This window comes from Balaenoptera ricei, chromosome 3, assembly GCF_028023285.1.
Source record: "Balaenoptera ricei isolate mBalRic1 chromosome 3, mBalRic1.hap2, whole genome shotgun sequence".
Classification (NCBI taxonomy): domain Eukaryota; kingdom Metazoa; phylum Chordata; class Mammalia; order Artiodactyla; family Balaenopteridae; genus Balaenoptera; species Balaenoptera ricei.
The window spans coordinates 1,657,832-1,672,036 of NC_082641.1; the positions used below are offsets into that span (position 1 = coordinate 1,657,832).

Below are 14,205 nucleotides of genomic sequence, written 5' to 3' on the forward strand. Positions count from 1 at the left end.
CCACCCCCCCCCCCCCTAAAAAAACGTGAGTGCTTGTGTAGTGTTATTTTGTTTCTCCCCTCTGGGCATTGCCTATGAAGATCCACTCAGTTCCCATTTGGAGGCAGCCCCAAACCTCACAGCTGCTTCTTTAAGAATCTTAGATTTAATTTGTTTTCAGTTTCATCTAGAACCAAGTAACATCGGGACACCTTTTTAAAAGATACTTCCTTATTATCTTGGAGCCACACTTAAACAAACAAACAAAAATCATTCTTCCTCTTTCCTTTTACCTGGGGTTGCAAAAGAACAGACGGCAGATTTCCTGACTCATCCCATTTGCATTATATTACCAGTAGAGTCCTCCTTCCTAACAGCTTCAATTGTTATCTTTCTTAGAAAGAGCAAGAACACTCTGCCCTCAGTAGAGGGAATACAAGCCTATTTTCTCTGCCTGGAGGGTGGAGGGTGTAGGTGCCAGCTGAGACTATATCCCTCTGTTTGCAGGAGATGCAGGTGAAAAAGCAGAGGAGAGCATGAAAATGGGGGTATTTGCTCCCCAAACTGGGGGTAGAAGTGGCGTCTCCCTCGCCTACCAATGCCTGGCATCCAAGTGCATAGCATCAAACACCGGTTTCCTAACATTCTAGCCCAAGCAAAGGGAAGGGCTGGCGTGTGGTTTCATCGTGGCCAATAGAAAGTAATTTCCAGCAACTGGAAAATTATATTGTCATAGATTACTTCTCCTTATAATAAGCCTTTAAAATATCTGCAGGGATTTGTCACTTACATAAAGGTTTGCAAATACATCAAAGGGATATGTCCCCTTTGCGATTTGTAGAAATTCAAATGATGTTAATCATAATATCCACATATCACAGACTGTTGTGTATTGTTCCCAAGATTGTCTCTTGGGTTAACACATTTTTTTTTTAATGTTTAAAATGTTATTTTTGTAAAAGGCAGTGTAAAAACACATATTTAATGGGTCTATTTATATCCTTAGTTTGGGGTTAAAATGAATGTTTTCCTTGGGATTTTCAATGCACTGGGAAACTAAAGAAAAAGTATATGGTGGATAATCAGTGTAGACTGTTACTTGGAGGAACTTTCTAATAATCCAGCGTATTATTTACATCTGAAAAGGGATGCCTCCGACTGAAAAGATAAATGGCTTTGTAATGATTTGTGCAAACTGTCTCTTTACTGCGACTCGAGCAGAGAAAGTTTAGGGCACATTTATTCCGTCACGTTAAGAAACAAAAGGGTCGACTTGACTCTTAGCCTCTTTGATAATATTTCAGTGCGATTTTAAATGACCCTAAAACGCACGCGGCCAGTGGAGGGCGGCTGCTCCGTCCGCGCTTTCCGCAGCGGTGCGCACGGGCCAGGTCCAAAGATGCCGGATAAACACGCGCGGAGGACAGCCTCGCGGGCACCCGGCCGCTTCCCCGCTTCCTGGACCCGCTCGGCGGCTGCGGCGGCGGCGGGGGCGGCGGCAGCGAGGGATGCGGGTTGCGCGGAGCCCCGGCTCGGGCGCCCGGCCCCTTCCTCTCCGCCGCCCCCGCGGCCTCGCCGCAGACAAAGGTGGATGAAGTTCTTTTCAAGTTTCAAAGGCAGTTGCCCGGCAGCGTTGCAGAAACAATAACTCTTTTATTGGGAACAAATGTTGACATTTGACGGGAGCGGAGCCTGCGGCCGCCGGGCAAGCGCTACCCTTGCTCTCGGCAGCGCCCGACCCCGGGGCCCACCTGAGATTAAAGCACGAATTCCGATAAATCTGCTCTAAAGCACCCGGGGCCGCGCGGGGTAGAGGCCGGCCGGCCGGATCGCGGGCTGCATCCCAGCCGAGGGGCGGGAGGCCGGGCCAGGCCCGCGTCCCCAAGGCCCCGCGTGCTCGCCACTGCGCGCCTCCCTCGCCTCCGCTAACATCTGCGAAAGTCTTCGTGGGCCAGGACGTAATGTTTGATTAGCTAGATTTTAAAGCAAAAGATAAAAATCAGACGCAGCAACTTCCTTCCCTAAGAAGGGTCTCTCTGTCTCTGTGTCTGTGTCTCTATCTCTGTCTCTGTTTCTCCCTCATCTTCCCTAAGGATCTGCGTGGAGAAACCATAACTCACTCTGCATTTCCTTAAAAAGATCCCGCTAAACACCTGCAGCTTTTATGTGCTTAGAGCACATTTCAAAATCAAGTTTTCCAGAAAGAAATTCAGGTCAGGAGGCAGGGTGGGTAAGTTATGGAAATCTTTGATAATTTGTTGGACTTATAAACATCAAAGAAGATTCGTTAGCCTGGGCTAATCTCCTGCGCTGCTTTGAGTTTTCACCCATTGAAAGGTAATGCGTTGTCCCTGAGCGAGGGCGTGTGTGTGTGTGTGTGTGTGTGTGTGTGTGTGTGTGTGTGTGTAGGGAAGGGATCACATGTCCAGGTAAAACAATCTTCAGTTCCAAAGGGAGACAGCTTTTATCCAGGCTTCAATTTCTGAACATGTGCAAGGGAGATCAATTTTTGCCTGGGTTTCCTACTTCTCCACTCCACACTTCTTTAAGAGATGGAGTGCCCTCGCTGTGTATCCTCACTGGGGGCATGGTCTTTCAGTGCTTAATTTGTTAAATATTGTTAACTTTCATACTTTTCACTGAAGTCTTCAAATATTCAAATTATAATATTGCATATAGCAGATATTGCTGCCATGTGCATTGTATTCCCTGCTGACTTAGGAAATATAGCTAATATTAGTAAAAGCAAAACTACTTAACGCCTTCGTATGGCAATGTCAAATGCTAGCTGGAAGGAAAATCATTATCTTCACAGTAATTCTACAAAGGTTTCATCTAAGAGAAAAACAGGCAAAGGAGCTCCCGCCTCACTTTTATGTCCACAGACTCGAATTTGTTTTCTTCCAGACGTGCTGCCACAGAGTAACCAGGCTGCCCACGTGAAAAATCTTCCCTGTTGCCAAGAGATAGCTCAGATCCAAACATGTCAAGGTCTCTTACTAGGAGAGGCAGGAAGGAGAAAAAAATAGTTGTGTACCCCAGAGATTCGCTTTCTGCTAACCTCCAAATGCTTATCTACTCAAAGCCAACAAAATGCCTGAGAAGTAATAGAAAACCGAAACCTTGGCCTGCGTCTCTGTTGGCAGTCAGACCCCACCGTTCCTCCCCATAGGCATGGCTCTGTGACCAGTTCACAGCCCCCTGGATTTGCCTCAAGTATCTAAGATTACTTTCAAATACCCTTTCTAACAAGACCCCAGCAAGAGGCCACTAATTTCTAAGGCACAAAAAGCCACTGGAGAGAGATCCGTTTGTCAATATCAACTGGTCCAGCAATTTCCCATCCTCAGACACATCGGCCTATCGGAGCTGGCAGATGTTTAGACAAGATTTTATAAATTGTTCAATATCAGCCCATAATGAACCCCAACTGACCATTCCAAAGCAGCTAAAAGCATCCGGGACGACCCCCGCTGGGATCCAATAATGCTCTCAGGCTGCAACATTATTAATCATGGAATAAAATAGATGAACCTCTTGAAAAATAAGTGTATGATTGATTAAAGGGCAATCTAAGAAGCTATTATTCTTGTTTTATAACTGTAAGTTATATTCACTCAATTTATCTTTGGAGAGGAAATAAATGATTGTTCATTTCTTTTCTGAAATTATATTATATGGATATCCATATAATTTTGCTGAAAATTAAAGTGACAGTTTTGCTGCTTTTATGATACTAATCAAAGGGAATATGTTCCCTGACTACAAATTCTAGGCTTGTCCTATAATTAGATAGTAACACAATAATGAGGCAATAGGCTAAGGTTCTTTAAACTTTTCTTTCCCCCCAGGATAAGGGTAAGAGTCACTGCAAGGAAAATAAATCTCTCCTCCCAGATTTTCACCGTGTGTTTAATGTGAGTTATATGAAAACGAGAGTTAAGAAGTCATCCAATAAATCTGAATAATCTGTTCCAATTTGGATAATTCAAGCTTATAATAAACAATTATTTCCCTCAATAATTTATGATGAGGGTGTAACTATTATCCATGTTATCACAATGCTCTAGTTACTGAGAAGGTTCAATAAGCCTACACCAGAAATAAATATAAAATGGATCCTAATGCATAGGCATATCAGATCATTTTATCTTGCCATGCTTTTAAAATGTACACTAACAAGCCGTTTTCATATTCAGAACACAAAATCTGAATTTTCTTGCAATGCATGTGTATATAAATAACCTAAAACCATACATATCTCCCTACTGTGTACTTCTCTTCCATCTGCCTTTTTGTAGGAGCAGGAGAAAGGAGAGATTATTTTACACATTTTCATTAAAAAGCCTGAGGTCAGATCACCTGGGCAGAGGGGCTACTATCACCAGGACTCCCTACCCAAATCACTCTTCCAGGACAAATGAGCCCCAGACACCACATTGTTGTAGACTAGTTTGTTTTTATTTACAATTTAAGATATAAATTAGTAAAGAATTCTTGTTAAACAACCAACAAAGATTATATAACCAGCAATGTTCAAATAAAAACCAGGCAGAATTTATTTACAAAAGGTTTAGATTCCATTGCAATACAACTTGCATAAATTACTAGAAGCTTTATATCATTATAAAAATAAATATCAAATTTGTTTCCACTTCTTAAGTACTCAAGTTCTATAATCACGTTTTATTTCTACTGTGTACATCTTTTACAAATAAACTTTACAGTAAATCCTATCACACCTATAGAATATATACCGTGGCAATGAAGTGATCAATTCAAGATATCCTGAGAAAAAAGATTGTTTTCAAAAGTCACACATACATTGGGGAAGCTATACTATGCCAACAAATTCACATATGTCCAACAAAAGTCTGTTCCAATAGAGTCTGTGGGTTGGCAGTGCCCTGTGGATCCTTCTCTTTTACAGTGGCACAAGATGTGGTCCGGATTTAGAGATCATTTTTTGTTTTATATATCTGTATATTTATGAACTTGGGAAGAGAGAATGGCCTGCTGACTTTTTTTTTCCAAAGCAATTGTGACACCTACCTGTGGACCAAGGAAAAAACCAAATCATCCCAAATCCTTCAGTCCCATGCCAACATCATCATATTCTAAAAAAGAGTCCATCTGAAATGGTTTTGCATCTTTCCCATCTTCAAGATCTGTGATTAGCAATTGTGCCTACTTGTAAAGTAGGTATTTTTTGAGTTACTGCTGTCAGCCAGGCGAACTGCACGGCCCTATCTAGTCCATCTGGACATAGGGACAAGCCTGATAAAAGACTAGACTAGTCCTTCTATGTCTCTACCGTCTGACTCTGCAAAGATCATCTATAAAGGGGTTTGATACCCCAAGTTTCAGGAGCACTCGCTCATCAAAGCAAGTGTCTATTAAGGGTCTAGCATAGTTAAAAAACAAAAAAAGTTCCAAGTTGCATACAAATACCCAGATTTTAAGAATCTATTTTTTCCAAAGAGAAAACAACAGCAGTAGTGCAATAAATACATTCCAGTTAAAGGAGTGATTCTGTAAAGCAGAACTTGAGCAGAAAAAGAGGGACTCTCTAAAAGAGAATGGATCCTCTCCCACTTAAAGGGAAAAACAAAACAAAACAAAACAAAAAAAACCGGGGAAGATTGCAGTGCTCTGTCCTCAAACCCCCTGACGAAAAGCAAGAAATACACATTAAGCAAGTTTACAGGGCAACTGGTTCGGGGAGGCTCCCCAAGGGGTAGGGGGGAACCCCAGGGAGCCCACTTACTTGCATTGCTGCGTGCGGCCCTTCTATACGTAGGGCTGGAGGCCTCCACCAACCACGGTGCAGCCCTCACTGGCATCTGTCAGGGGAGGGGGCAGTGAGTCAGAACCCACCCCCAGAGCCATCAGTCTCCCAGACAGCAGCACAGCCACCAGCCCGCACACCCACGCTTGCAACGCCCTCGCCCCCTGCGCCCAGCAAGCAGTTTGGGGGAGCCCGCTGTCTCCACCACCACTGCCTGAGACGGACTTCGGTCACGTTTCCGCGTCCTCATTTTCTCTCCCCCTCGACTCCTTTTACAGGTCTTATCAGCTCAAGCCTGAATTATGAGCAACATAGACGATATAAAGAAAAGGAGAGAAAGAAAATAGGTTCTCGTTTTCTATTTTGAAGATTTAAAAACTAAGGCCTCTGGGAAGAACTAGAACGTTTTGTTTCCTTCCAGCCAAAGGCGGAAGAGGAGATTCAGCTGAGACTCTATAAAGGGACAGAAAATACAGAAGCTTAGGCTCAGTCAGCAGGGGGAAAGCTGGCAGCTGCATCTTGTGGCAATTTGTGTTTGCCCAAATGAAAACGGTCACGAGAATACTAATAACGGTAATAATGATAAATCAAATGAAAACTCAGTTATAAGGGGGCAAGTCCCGTTGCAAGGCAGGATCGCCTGGCCCTCCGCCCCCTTTCTGCCCTCACCACCCCTTCACTGCTAACTTGTAGTCCAAGAACCACCGTCCAAAGACGTCCTGTCTTTTTCCTGTTCTCGTGTAAGCGACAAAGCTTCCCTGGCCAGACCTACAGGTCCCCCGGCCCCTTCCCCGGCTCCTCGAGGGTGCTCACCAACCGGGGACCCGCCGGCGCCCCCTCCCCCAGGGCCCCGCGGGCCGCAGGCCGCCTACCTTTCTTGGGCTCGTAGGCGCCGCCGGGGGGCCGGTAGTGGGGCTCCAGCGGGTGCGCGCCCGCCTTGCCCGCGTCGCTGGCAGCCTTGGGCGCCGCGTGCAGCGCCTCTCCGGGGGCCGCGGCCGCCGAGTTGTACCGCAGGAGCCCCTGGCCCTGCAGCGCCGCGTTCAAGTTCCCGTAGTTTGTGTAGTTGCCGTAGAAAGGCGACGTGTAGTAGAGGTGGCGGCCGAGCAGCGGCGACGCGGGGTAGGGCGAGCCGCCCGGCGGCGCCCCGGACGAGGCGGGCGCGGCGGCCGCTGGCAGCCCCGGCGGCGCGCAGCCCGGGCCCAGGCTCGGCTGCTTGAGGTCCGACGTGGCGATCTCGGCCAGAGACCACAGCTTGGGCTTGCTGGCGGGCGGCGGCGCGCCCGGCGACGTCCGGCTGCCCAGGGGCGTCTTGCCGCCGCCGCCGCCGCCGCCCCCGCGGGGCGCGGCCTCGGATGGGGGGCTCAGCAGCGGCGCCTCCACGCCGGTGAGCGGCGACGAGGTCACGGGCTTGGGCGGCGCCAGGTCCCGCTCGCCCTCCTCGTCGTCGTCCTCGTCGTCCTCCAGGTCGTCGTACTTCTCCTTGCACTCCGAGCCCGACTCGCACAGGGGGTCCCCGGCCCGGCACGGCAGCTTCTCTCCGTCCGACTCGGCGGAGCACGAGTGATCCGTGAGCGAGTCGACGTGCAGGCTGATCCCTGCAGGGGCGCGGGCACGGTCTGTGGCACCCGGGGGCTCTCTGCCCCAACTGCTCCCTCACTTCGACCCAACCCGAGCCGCGTCCTCGAGAGAGCGTGACCTCCCAGGACGCGCTCACCGAGGAGTTTCTCGGCCCGGGAGCTGCCAGGCGGCCGAGACTCCAAGCCCGAACCTGGAGCGTCGGGCGGGCAGCACCCGCGCCCCCACCCCCAACCCCGGACCTCATCCTCCCTGACCTCAGCTTGGCGCCCCGCCTGGGAAGAAAGCTCCTGCGACCCTGCGCCCGCCTCGGCCCCTCTCACCTTCGTCCTCCGCCGAAGTCTCGGTGCCCTCCTGCGCCTTGTCCGGACTCTCCTCCTTGCTCCTTGCCGAGTCGCCCTCGTCCTCGTCTTCGTCCTCGCTTTTGTTCCTGGGGGCCCACGTCATCTTGTTCTCCTTCTTGAGCCGCCGGCGCGCGTTGGCGAACCAGGTGGAGACCTGCGTGAGGGTCATCTTGGTGATGATGGCCAGCATGATCTTCTCGCCCTTGGTGGGGTAAGGGTTCTTGCGGTGCTCGTTGAGCCAGGCCTTGAGCGTGGCCGTGGCATCCCGCGTGGCGTTCTTGCGGTAGGCCGGGTCATTGAGCTGGTACGGGTAGGCCGCGCTCCCGTAAGGGTGGTAGCTGATGGCGCCCGTCATCCCGGTCGTGTGTGCGTCGTAGGGCGCACCCTGCAACCGACAAGAGCCTGGTGAGCGGGTCCCTTGGGGACCTGCCGGGCGTCAGCGCCAAGGCGACCCCTCCACCCGCCCGTGGCCGCCTTTCCCACGATGCCTCCGGCGCTAGAGCTGCGCTTCCCGCAGCAACAGAGCAAAAGGACGCAGCGGGTAATTTAAGGCCAGCTGTTGATCAAGAAAAGCGATATGGTTTTATTCTCAAAATTTCCAACTATTTCACTTTCCTAAAATGACGCATCTTCCCCCAAATGCCCCTGGGCCGCCGGTACAGACGTACACAAATACGAACGCACATACAGGCCCACAGGTAGTTTCTTGATATCTAAATTTCTCTGGATGTTAAGTGCGGCTGCCTGCCCCACTCCTCCTCCCCCGCCCTTATGTGGTTAAAAAACTACTCCAGAGCCCCCGCTCCGCTATTCACCATCCTAAAGCTCGGCAAATCCAATTTGCAACTCAGAAGCCAGTCACCGTTTCGAATTCTTCAAATATGTGGTAATTAGCATGTTAATTCAGCCTTTAACGTTTAAATTCGAGACTTTTACAGCCTTCGCCGAGGCCCCAGCTACTCCGTCGCTGCCCTGGAATTCCGCCGAGGGCGGGAGGTGGCCACCAGCCCCCGTTACGGCCTCCACCATCTAAAACGCACTTTGCCACACCCGGCCGGGCCCAGCTGCAGACCCCGAGGAGCGCGGGCCGACCCCGGGTCGGGGAAGCAGGAGCTGCTCTCGGTGCGCAGGGGACCGAGGCGGCACTTAGCTGGCCAAACGCCGGCCGACACGTTTTTCCGAAGCATGGCCTGTGGGACAGATTAAGGCTGAGATCTTGGCGGCCGGGCCGGGCCCCAGAGCCTCCGCCGATGCTCCCTCCCTTCCCCAGCCCGGTGACCCCCAAGCTCCTACAAGTAGATGCTAAACACTCGGTAATCGCCCCGGAGGCCCCAGTGGGGCCGACCCTAGCGCCCCGCGCCGAAAGAAGCGAGCCCCGGCCCGCTCCGGACTCCTGGCCGAGCTTCTGCGCCTGAAAGAAGGACCACCCAGGACAGAGCCCATCCCGACCCCAGCGGAGTCGCACTTCACAGGCTCTTGGGGAAAATGACCCCTGCAGCCGAGGGGAAGGGCGTGGAGCGCGAGGCTCGGCCCGCGCTCAGGACGTCGCCGGCCGACCGCCCTGCCTCTTGCCCTGGACTCTCGTCCCGCCAGCAGCGCGGCGACCCCAGTCGGCGACTGCGGAGACACCTCCCACGGCACGTTCCCCGCCGCCCAGCTCGCGGATCCCCGGCCCCGCTCCTCCAGCGCCGCGATCAGTGTCTCCGCGCCCGGCGTCCCGCGTCCCGCGTCCCGCTCGCCCGCCCGCCCGCCCGCGCGCGGTTACCATGTAGGATGGGAAGCCGGCGGCGGCGGCGGCAGCGTCGGCCGAGTACTGCAGCGGGCTGCCGAAGCCCGTGGCCGCCTGCGCGGTGAAGGCCGCGGAGCCCGGGTAAGGGCTGAACGCCGAGCCCGACGCCGAGCGCGCCAGCTCCTCGCTGCGCGGCGCCGCCAGTGCCGACGCGCCGTACGCCGGGCACGAGTATAGCGCCAGCGAGCCGGGCGCCTGGTACAGGTAGCCCTGCGGGTAGGACATGGTGGGCGCGGGGCGCCGGGCCCGCGTCACGCCGAGCAGCGGGCAGGGCGCGCGGCGCCCTCCATCCACGCCCGGCCGGGGCGCGGCGCGGCGGAGGCGGGCGCGGGGACCGCCGGCCGAGGCAGGCCGGCCTGCGCACTAGCCCGGGCGGCCCGCGGGCCGGGGGAGCGGCTGGGCGGCGGCGGCGGCGGCGGCGGCGGCGGCGGCGGCGGCGGCGGCGGCGGCAGCAGCAGCGCGGAGCCGGTGGGCGCAGCCGCGCGCCAGGCCGGCGGTCGGGGTTTGGGGGAGTCTGGACTCGGGAGTGAGGAGTTGAGGAAGGAGCGCTCGAGTTTCCGAGGGACATTGGAACGCGGAGCTGTCCGTCACGAGCTCATCTGCATATTCGGGCGCCCGCCCCCTCCCCTGCCCCGCCCGCTTCGCCCGCTCCAGCCGCCAGGCCGCGGCCGGGGGAGGGGCGGAGACGGGCCGGGGAGGGGGCGGAGGAGCGGGTGGGTGGAGGAGCGGACGGCGGGAGGGAGGAGGAGGAGGAGGAGGGAGGAGGAGGCGGTGGCGACGCGCAGGCTTTTGTGGCGCAGTCGACTCTCGCGCAGCCCCAGCCCGCGGCTCGCGGCCCCGCAGCCTGGCGGGGCCGAGCAGTGCGCACCCCCTCCCACTCGCGCGGACTCCCGGCACCCGCCCTCCCACCTTCCGCTGCCAGCCCCCCAGACCCCGCCGCGCTGGCCCCCTTCCCTTGCCCCGCCCCCAGCTTGGCCCGCGAGAAGCCGGCAGAGGCCGCCGGGCTGCCACCTGGGGGGACGAACGGCCCGTGCCCCCTCTCCGCCCGGGTGACTGAGCGCAGGACCCTAGTGCCAGGGCCGAGAGCCGCGGGTGATGGGGCGGGAGCGTGGCACCCGAGGCCCGGGTCCTCCTGGGGGTGCCGTGCGTGGCTCTCACTTCCACCTTCCTGCGTCCACCCTGCCTGCCGCACGGTGCGAAGCTCCCCGCGTGGCCTCGCGTCTGGTCTCCGGCCCCGCGCCGCCCGGCGTGTCCCCGCGGGACCCGGATCCGGGGCACTTTCGTTGCGAACTGCCAGGAGGGCCCTGAGGTGAGCTTTCTGCCCCGAAATCCGTAGTGGCAAGCTGGTCCCGGGGTGTTAGGACTTTCTGCTCTAGGAAGCGTTTTAGCCCACGCCTCCAGTGCTTCGTCCGGGAAGACGCAGCCCCCCCAAAGGGTTTTATTTTATTTTGTTTTAATAAGTTGACTCTTCTTTCGGATTTGTGTTGTAAAACACTCGGGGGAATGATTGTCACCGGACAGACCGCCTCTGGCGCGACGTGAAGCCTCGCTGTCACTCGGGAAGGGACGAGAAAACGACAGGCTGGTGGCAAGGGCGGCGCAGTAGGCAGCACAGGTAGCTCAGGTAACAGGCGACTCGGGAGGTGCTTCGCAGGGCCCAGCGGCGAGATGCTTAGCAAAGGGCCCTGAGACCCCCAGTCCCTCGAAAACACCCTTCTCCCCATACCTTCTCCAGGGGCCGGGCCAGCGGAAGCGGGCGTCTGGCGACTGGGCTGGGGGGGCCGAGGGTTGGGGAGGTCACCGGTGGCGCTCAGGAGGTCCACGGGGGGTCGGGTGTGTGCGGATACGGCGGGGTGGCCCACACAACAGGTGTCACTTCTTCGGCGGCCGTCTCGGGTGGGTGACCTGTAGGGGGAGAACGCGGTAGCTGGGAGCTCCGGCCCGCAGGCCCCCCCCCTTCCCGCAGCCCCCTGTTGGTTGGGCAGCTCTCAGAGTGACCAGAGTTATCGCTTTCGGGTCGCGGTCGCGCGGGCGCCGCGCGCGCGTCCTGCGGCCGCTCTGCTGGCTGCGGCTGCAGCGCGGGGACCATGAGGCCCGAGTCTGCGGCCTGGTCGCCTGCGGCACCTTCGAGGCAGTCAGGGTGCGTCTGTCTTTCCCTAGGTCCAGGGGACCAGTTGTAAACGGCAGTGCCGGGCTTGAGCAGAACCCACCGTCCTTGGCCTGCGGGTGGGTGGCTCCCGGTAGGTGCGGTCCAGGCCCTTTAACGAGCCGCCTCTCCCCCGAGCCCCCAAACCACTCGGCCCCACCTGTCCCCCCACGCTGCCTACAAACCCCAGCCCGCTCCCGCCGCACCTCACTGGCCACCTCCCCCCCAACACACCCTCCTCCGCCCCGCCCCTCCCCCACTACTTCCCACACACTCTGGGCCGCTGTGAGGACCCAGCAGGGGAGTTTCAACAATGCTGTGACCCCAAGCAGGACGTCCTAATTCAGTTCAGGGCAGATATTTTAAATCAATTATCCTAGCGTTAAAAAGGAAGGAGAAGGAGAGAGAGCCAGAGGCCCCAGCAGCCCTGTGGAGCATGCCTTTGACAGGACCCACGGCATTTGTGGTCTTCCTGGGAGGGAATTCGGCCGGGAAGAGGCCATAAATGAGACAGACACACGTTGGATGACCAACATAAACAGCAACAGATCAGGTTACAGGCCTTCGGTTCGCTTCCAATTACATAGTTTAAGTGAAAAAATCAGGTCTAATTTTTATCTCCAAGGAAGACTGGCTTGAGTATTTCCATTTCTAAAGACCAGTTCCTGCTGTTGTCTCATTAGCATTTGGGCCTGCCCCCCCCCTCGCCCTCCCTCCCCCTCCCTCCCCCTCCCTCCCCCGATCTCTCTCCTGGGCCTGATCTCTGCCAGGGGCAGAAAAGAAAACAGCGAATTATTACAAAAACATCCTCGGTTTGGAGCAGAAGCAGAAGCTCCGATACACTCGATTTTGACATCAATTAAGTGTATAACCAGACATGTGCACGTGGCTTTGGAGGGTCTCGACTCGCCCAGGGTGCATCTCCAGAAAGGGCTGCCAGGCTCTTCCCTCTGCCTCTAGCTCGGCGCTGCTGATTCTGAAGACAGCCTCTTCTCCGAGTGTATTTATCCCCCAGCAATTACACTCCTCCACTGAAATCTGAATTCTCTGTACTGCTGCCTGCTACTAATAAAACCCGTCTACCTTGCACTATTAAACAGTCGAATCGCCCTACATGCCGTTTTTATTAGTAGTGACTGTAGCAAATTAAAATGCCTACGCAGAGACATTAAAACTTAACGCTCTGCATTGTTATTGGGATATATAAACTCCGTTTCGCTTTAAAGCTCTCTGATTTTTTTAAAATCACTTTTCCTTTTCGTAGATTAAAGTTGGCTGGGTCTTCTTTTTAAAAACTCAATCGAAAGAACAGGCTGCATGTGTCGAGGCTCGACGCGGTGGCTGGGAGCGCGGCCGCCTGCGACGGTGGCCTGGATTCGCTGGAACTGCGTCTCGGGTCACCGCGGGGAGCGCTCGGCTGCGCCCCGGGCCGCCAGGCCGCCTCTCTCCGAGAGCAGGGACCTAGATGCTTCGCTCACGGGCGTGGAGGGCGTTCAGGCCTGTGGAGCGTCTGCGTCCGGACGTACACTTGGCTTCTGTGGCTTTCAGTTGCCCTCCGAGCTGGATTTAAAGAGAAGGGCCGGCACGCAGGGCCAACCGGGTAAGTGCCCGGAAAGCGCGCTCACACGGAACCATTAACCTGGGCAGTGAGCTTTCAGGTTTACGGTGGATCCCCTCGCCCCTTTGCCCCAGGTATGCATTCAAAAAAAAAAAAAAAAAGAAAAAAAACCGGGGGTGGTGATGGTTAGCACTGTCACATTTCTGTTTCTTGTCCCAACAGTGGCCGATGCCTTTGGAACAAGTCGGCGTGGACATGCACGTTTCAAGAAGCTGTGGTTTCCTGGAGGCCAAGCTCTGGGAAACGGCAGAAACGCTCGCGGGCTTGGGCTCCGGGCCCTTCCCGGAAAGCGGCGGCGGCGCAGACCGTGGCGCCCTCCACCTCCGTCCTGGGGCTCCCGGGAGCCGGGCAGGCTGAGCGGCGACGCGGCCCGAAGTCGTGCGCGCGGGCGGCGAGGGGGCGCTGTGGCCCGCGGCTGCCGCCTCGTCCCCGCCGCGGTGGCCCCGGCGCTGTCCCCGGCCACCGACGGGCGGCGGGAGTCCCGGACCTGCCTCCTCCCACGTCGGTTTGATTCGGGGAAGAAGGACAATAACACTGGAGCATTTCAATAAAACCTGAGCCTCACTCGACCTTTCTCTCGTTCCGCCTTCTTCCGGGGAGTTTGTAAGAGTTTGGTGGGAAAATAGGTGCCATTGTGGAGCGTGTAAATTTGGAGGGGGGTCAGTTAAGATTAAAGAGACACATTTTACGTGGTTCCCCCGAATAAAGTCACGTGTGAAATGTAAGTCGTTTCAGTGCATAAGGCACATTTCCAGTGTGTTCCTAATCGAGTTCTCTTCCTGTGCCCGCACTTCCTGGCGGGACTGCGGAGCGAGTGACAGCAAGAACCAGGAGAAAGAGCACGAGAGTTCGGTTGTGCGTTTTCCTTTGTTTTTCTTTTCTTTTTTGGAAAACCGAAATACGTCGCTATAAATTGTACAAAATTTAAGTCAAACTGAAACGTAAATGCCTTCCAAGCGGGGTTGA

At 55.3% G+C, this 14,205-nt stretch overlaps 2 protein-coding genes across 7 annotated transcripts; one reads left to right on the plus strand and one right to left on the minus strand.

Moving 5' to 3' along the window:
- Positions 1 to 4,514: 4,514 nt before the first annotated feature.
- Positions 4,515 to 9,771, minus strand: IRX2 (iroquois homeobox 2). 2 transcript variants are annotated; one of them, XM_059916069.1, is made up of 5 exons: positions 9,452 to 9,771; positions 7,666 to 8,071; positions 6,640 to 7,362; positions 5,747 to 5,822; positions 4,515 to 5,031 (listed from the first exon to the last, which is right to left on the minus strand). In XM_059916069.1, the coding sequence occupies exons 1-4, from the start codon at positions 9,698 to 9,700 to the stop codon at positions 5,770 to 5,772; spliced, it is 1,431 nt and encodes a 476-aa protein (XP_059772052.1). In that variant the 5' UTR covers positions 9,701 to 9,771; the 3' UTR covers positions 4,515 to 5,031; positions 5,747 to 5,769. The 2 variants fall into 2 exon arrangements, with proteins under 2 accessions (XP_059772052.1, XP_059772051.1); XM_059916068.1 differs by lacking the exons at positions 4,515 to 5,031; positions 5,747 to 5,822 and having other exon boundaries at positions 5,830 to 7,362.
- Positions 9,772 to 10,257: 486 nt separating this feature from the next.
- On the plus strand, positions 10,258 to 13,873 carry LOC132363516 (uncharacterized). Of its 5 annotated transcripts, none has more exons than XR_009502588.1 (5): positions 10,258 to 10,784; positions 10,937 to 11,099; positions 11,636 to 11,715; positions 12,886 to 13,313; positions 13,402 to 13,873. XR_009502588.1 is itself a non-coding variant. In XM_059919207.1 (5 exons), the coding sequence occupies exons 4-5, from the start codon at positions 12,939 to 12,941 to the stop codon at positions 13,788 to 13,790; spliced, it is 672 nt and encodes a 223-aa protein (XP_059775190.1). In that variant the 5' UTR covers positions 10,258 to 10,784; positions 10,937 to 11,099; positions 11,636 to 11,715; positions 12,886 to 12,938; the 3' UTR covers positions 13,791 to 13,873. The 5 variants fall into 5 exon arrangements, 4 of the variants coding, with proteins under 4 accessions (XP_059775190.1, XP_059775191.1, XP_059775192.1 ...); XM_059919207.1 differs by having other exon boundaries at positions 12,886 to 13,221; XM_059919208.1 differs by having other exon boundaries at positions 10,937 to 11,090; positions 12,886 to 13,221.
- Positions 13,874 to 14,205: the final 332 nt, after the last annotated feature.

Excerpts from the sequence above, each read along its gene's own strand:
- IRX2 (XM_059916068.1), bottom strand. The coding sequence starts at position 9,700 with ATGTCCTACCCGCAGGGCTACCTGTACCAGGCGCCCGGCTCGCTGGCG. Across the intron at positions 8,072-9,451 it reads CCGGCTTCCCATCCTACATG|GGTGCGCCCTACGACGCACA; the intron begins GTAACCGCGCGC and ends TGTCGGTTGCAG. Across the intron at positions 7,363-7,665 it reads GACTTCGGCGGAGGACGAAG|GGATCAGCCTGCACGTCGAC; the intron begins GTGAGAGGGGCC and ends GCGCCCCTGCAG.
- LOC132363516 (XM_059919207.1), top strand. The coding sequence starts at position 12,939 with ATGTGTCGAGGCTCGACGCGGTGGCTGGGAGCGCGGCCGCCTGCGACG. Across the intron at positions 13,222-13,401 it reads CGGCACGCAGGGCCAACCGG|TGGCCGATGCCTTTGGAACA; the intron begins GTAAGTGCCCGG and ends TTGTCCCAACAG.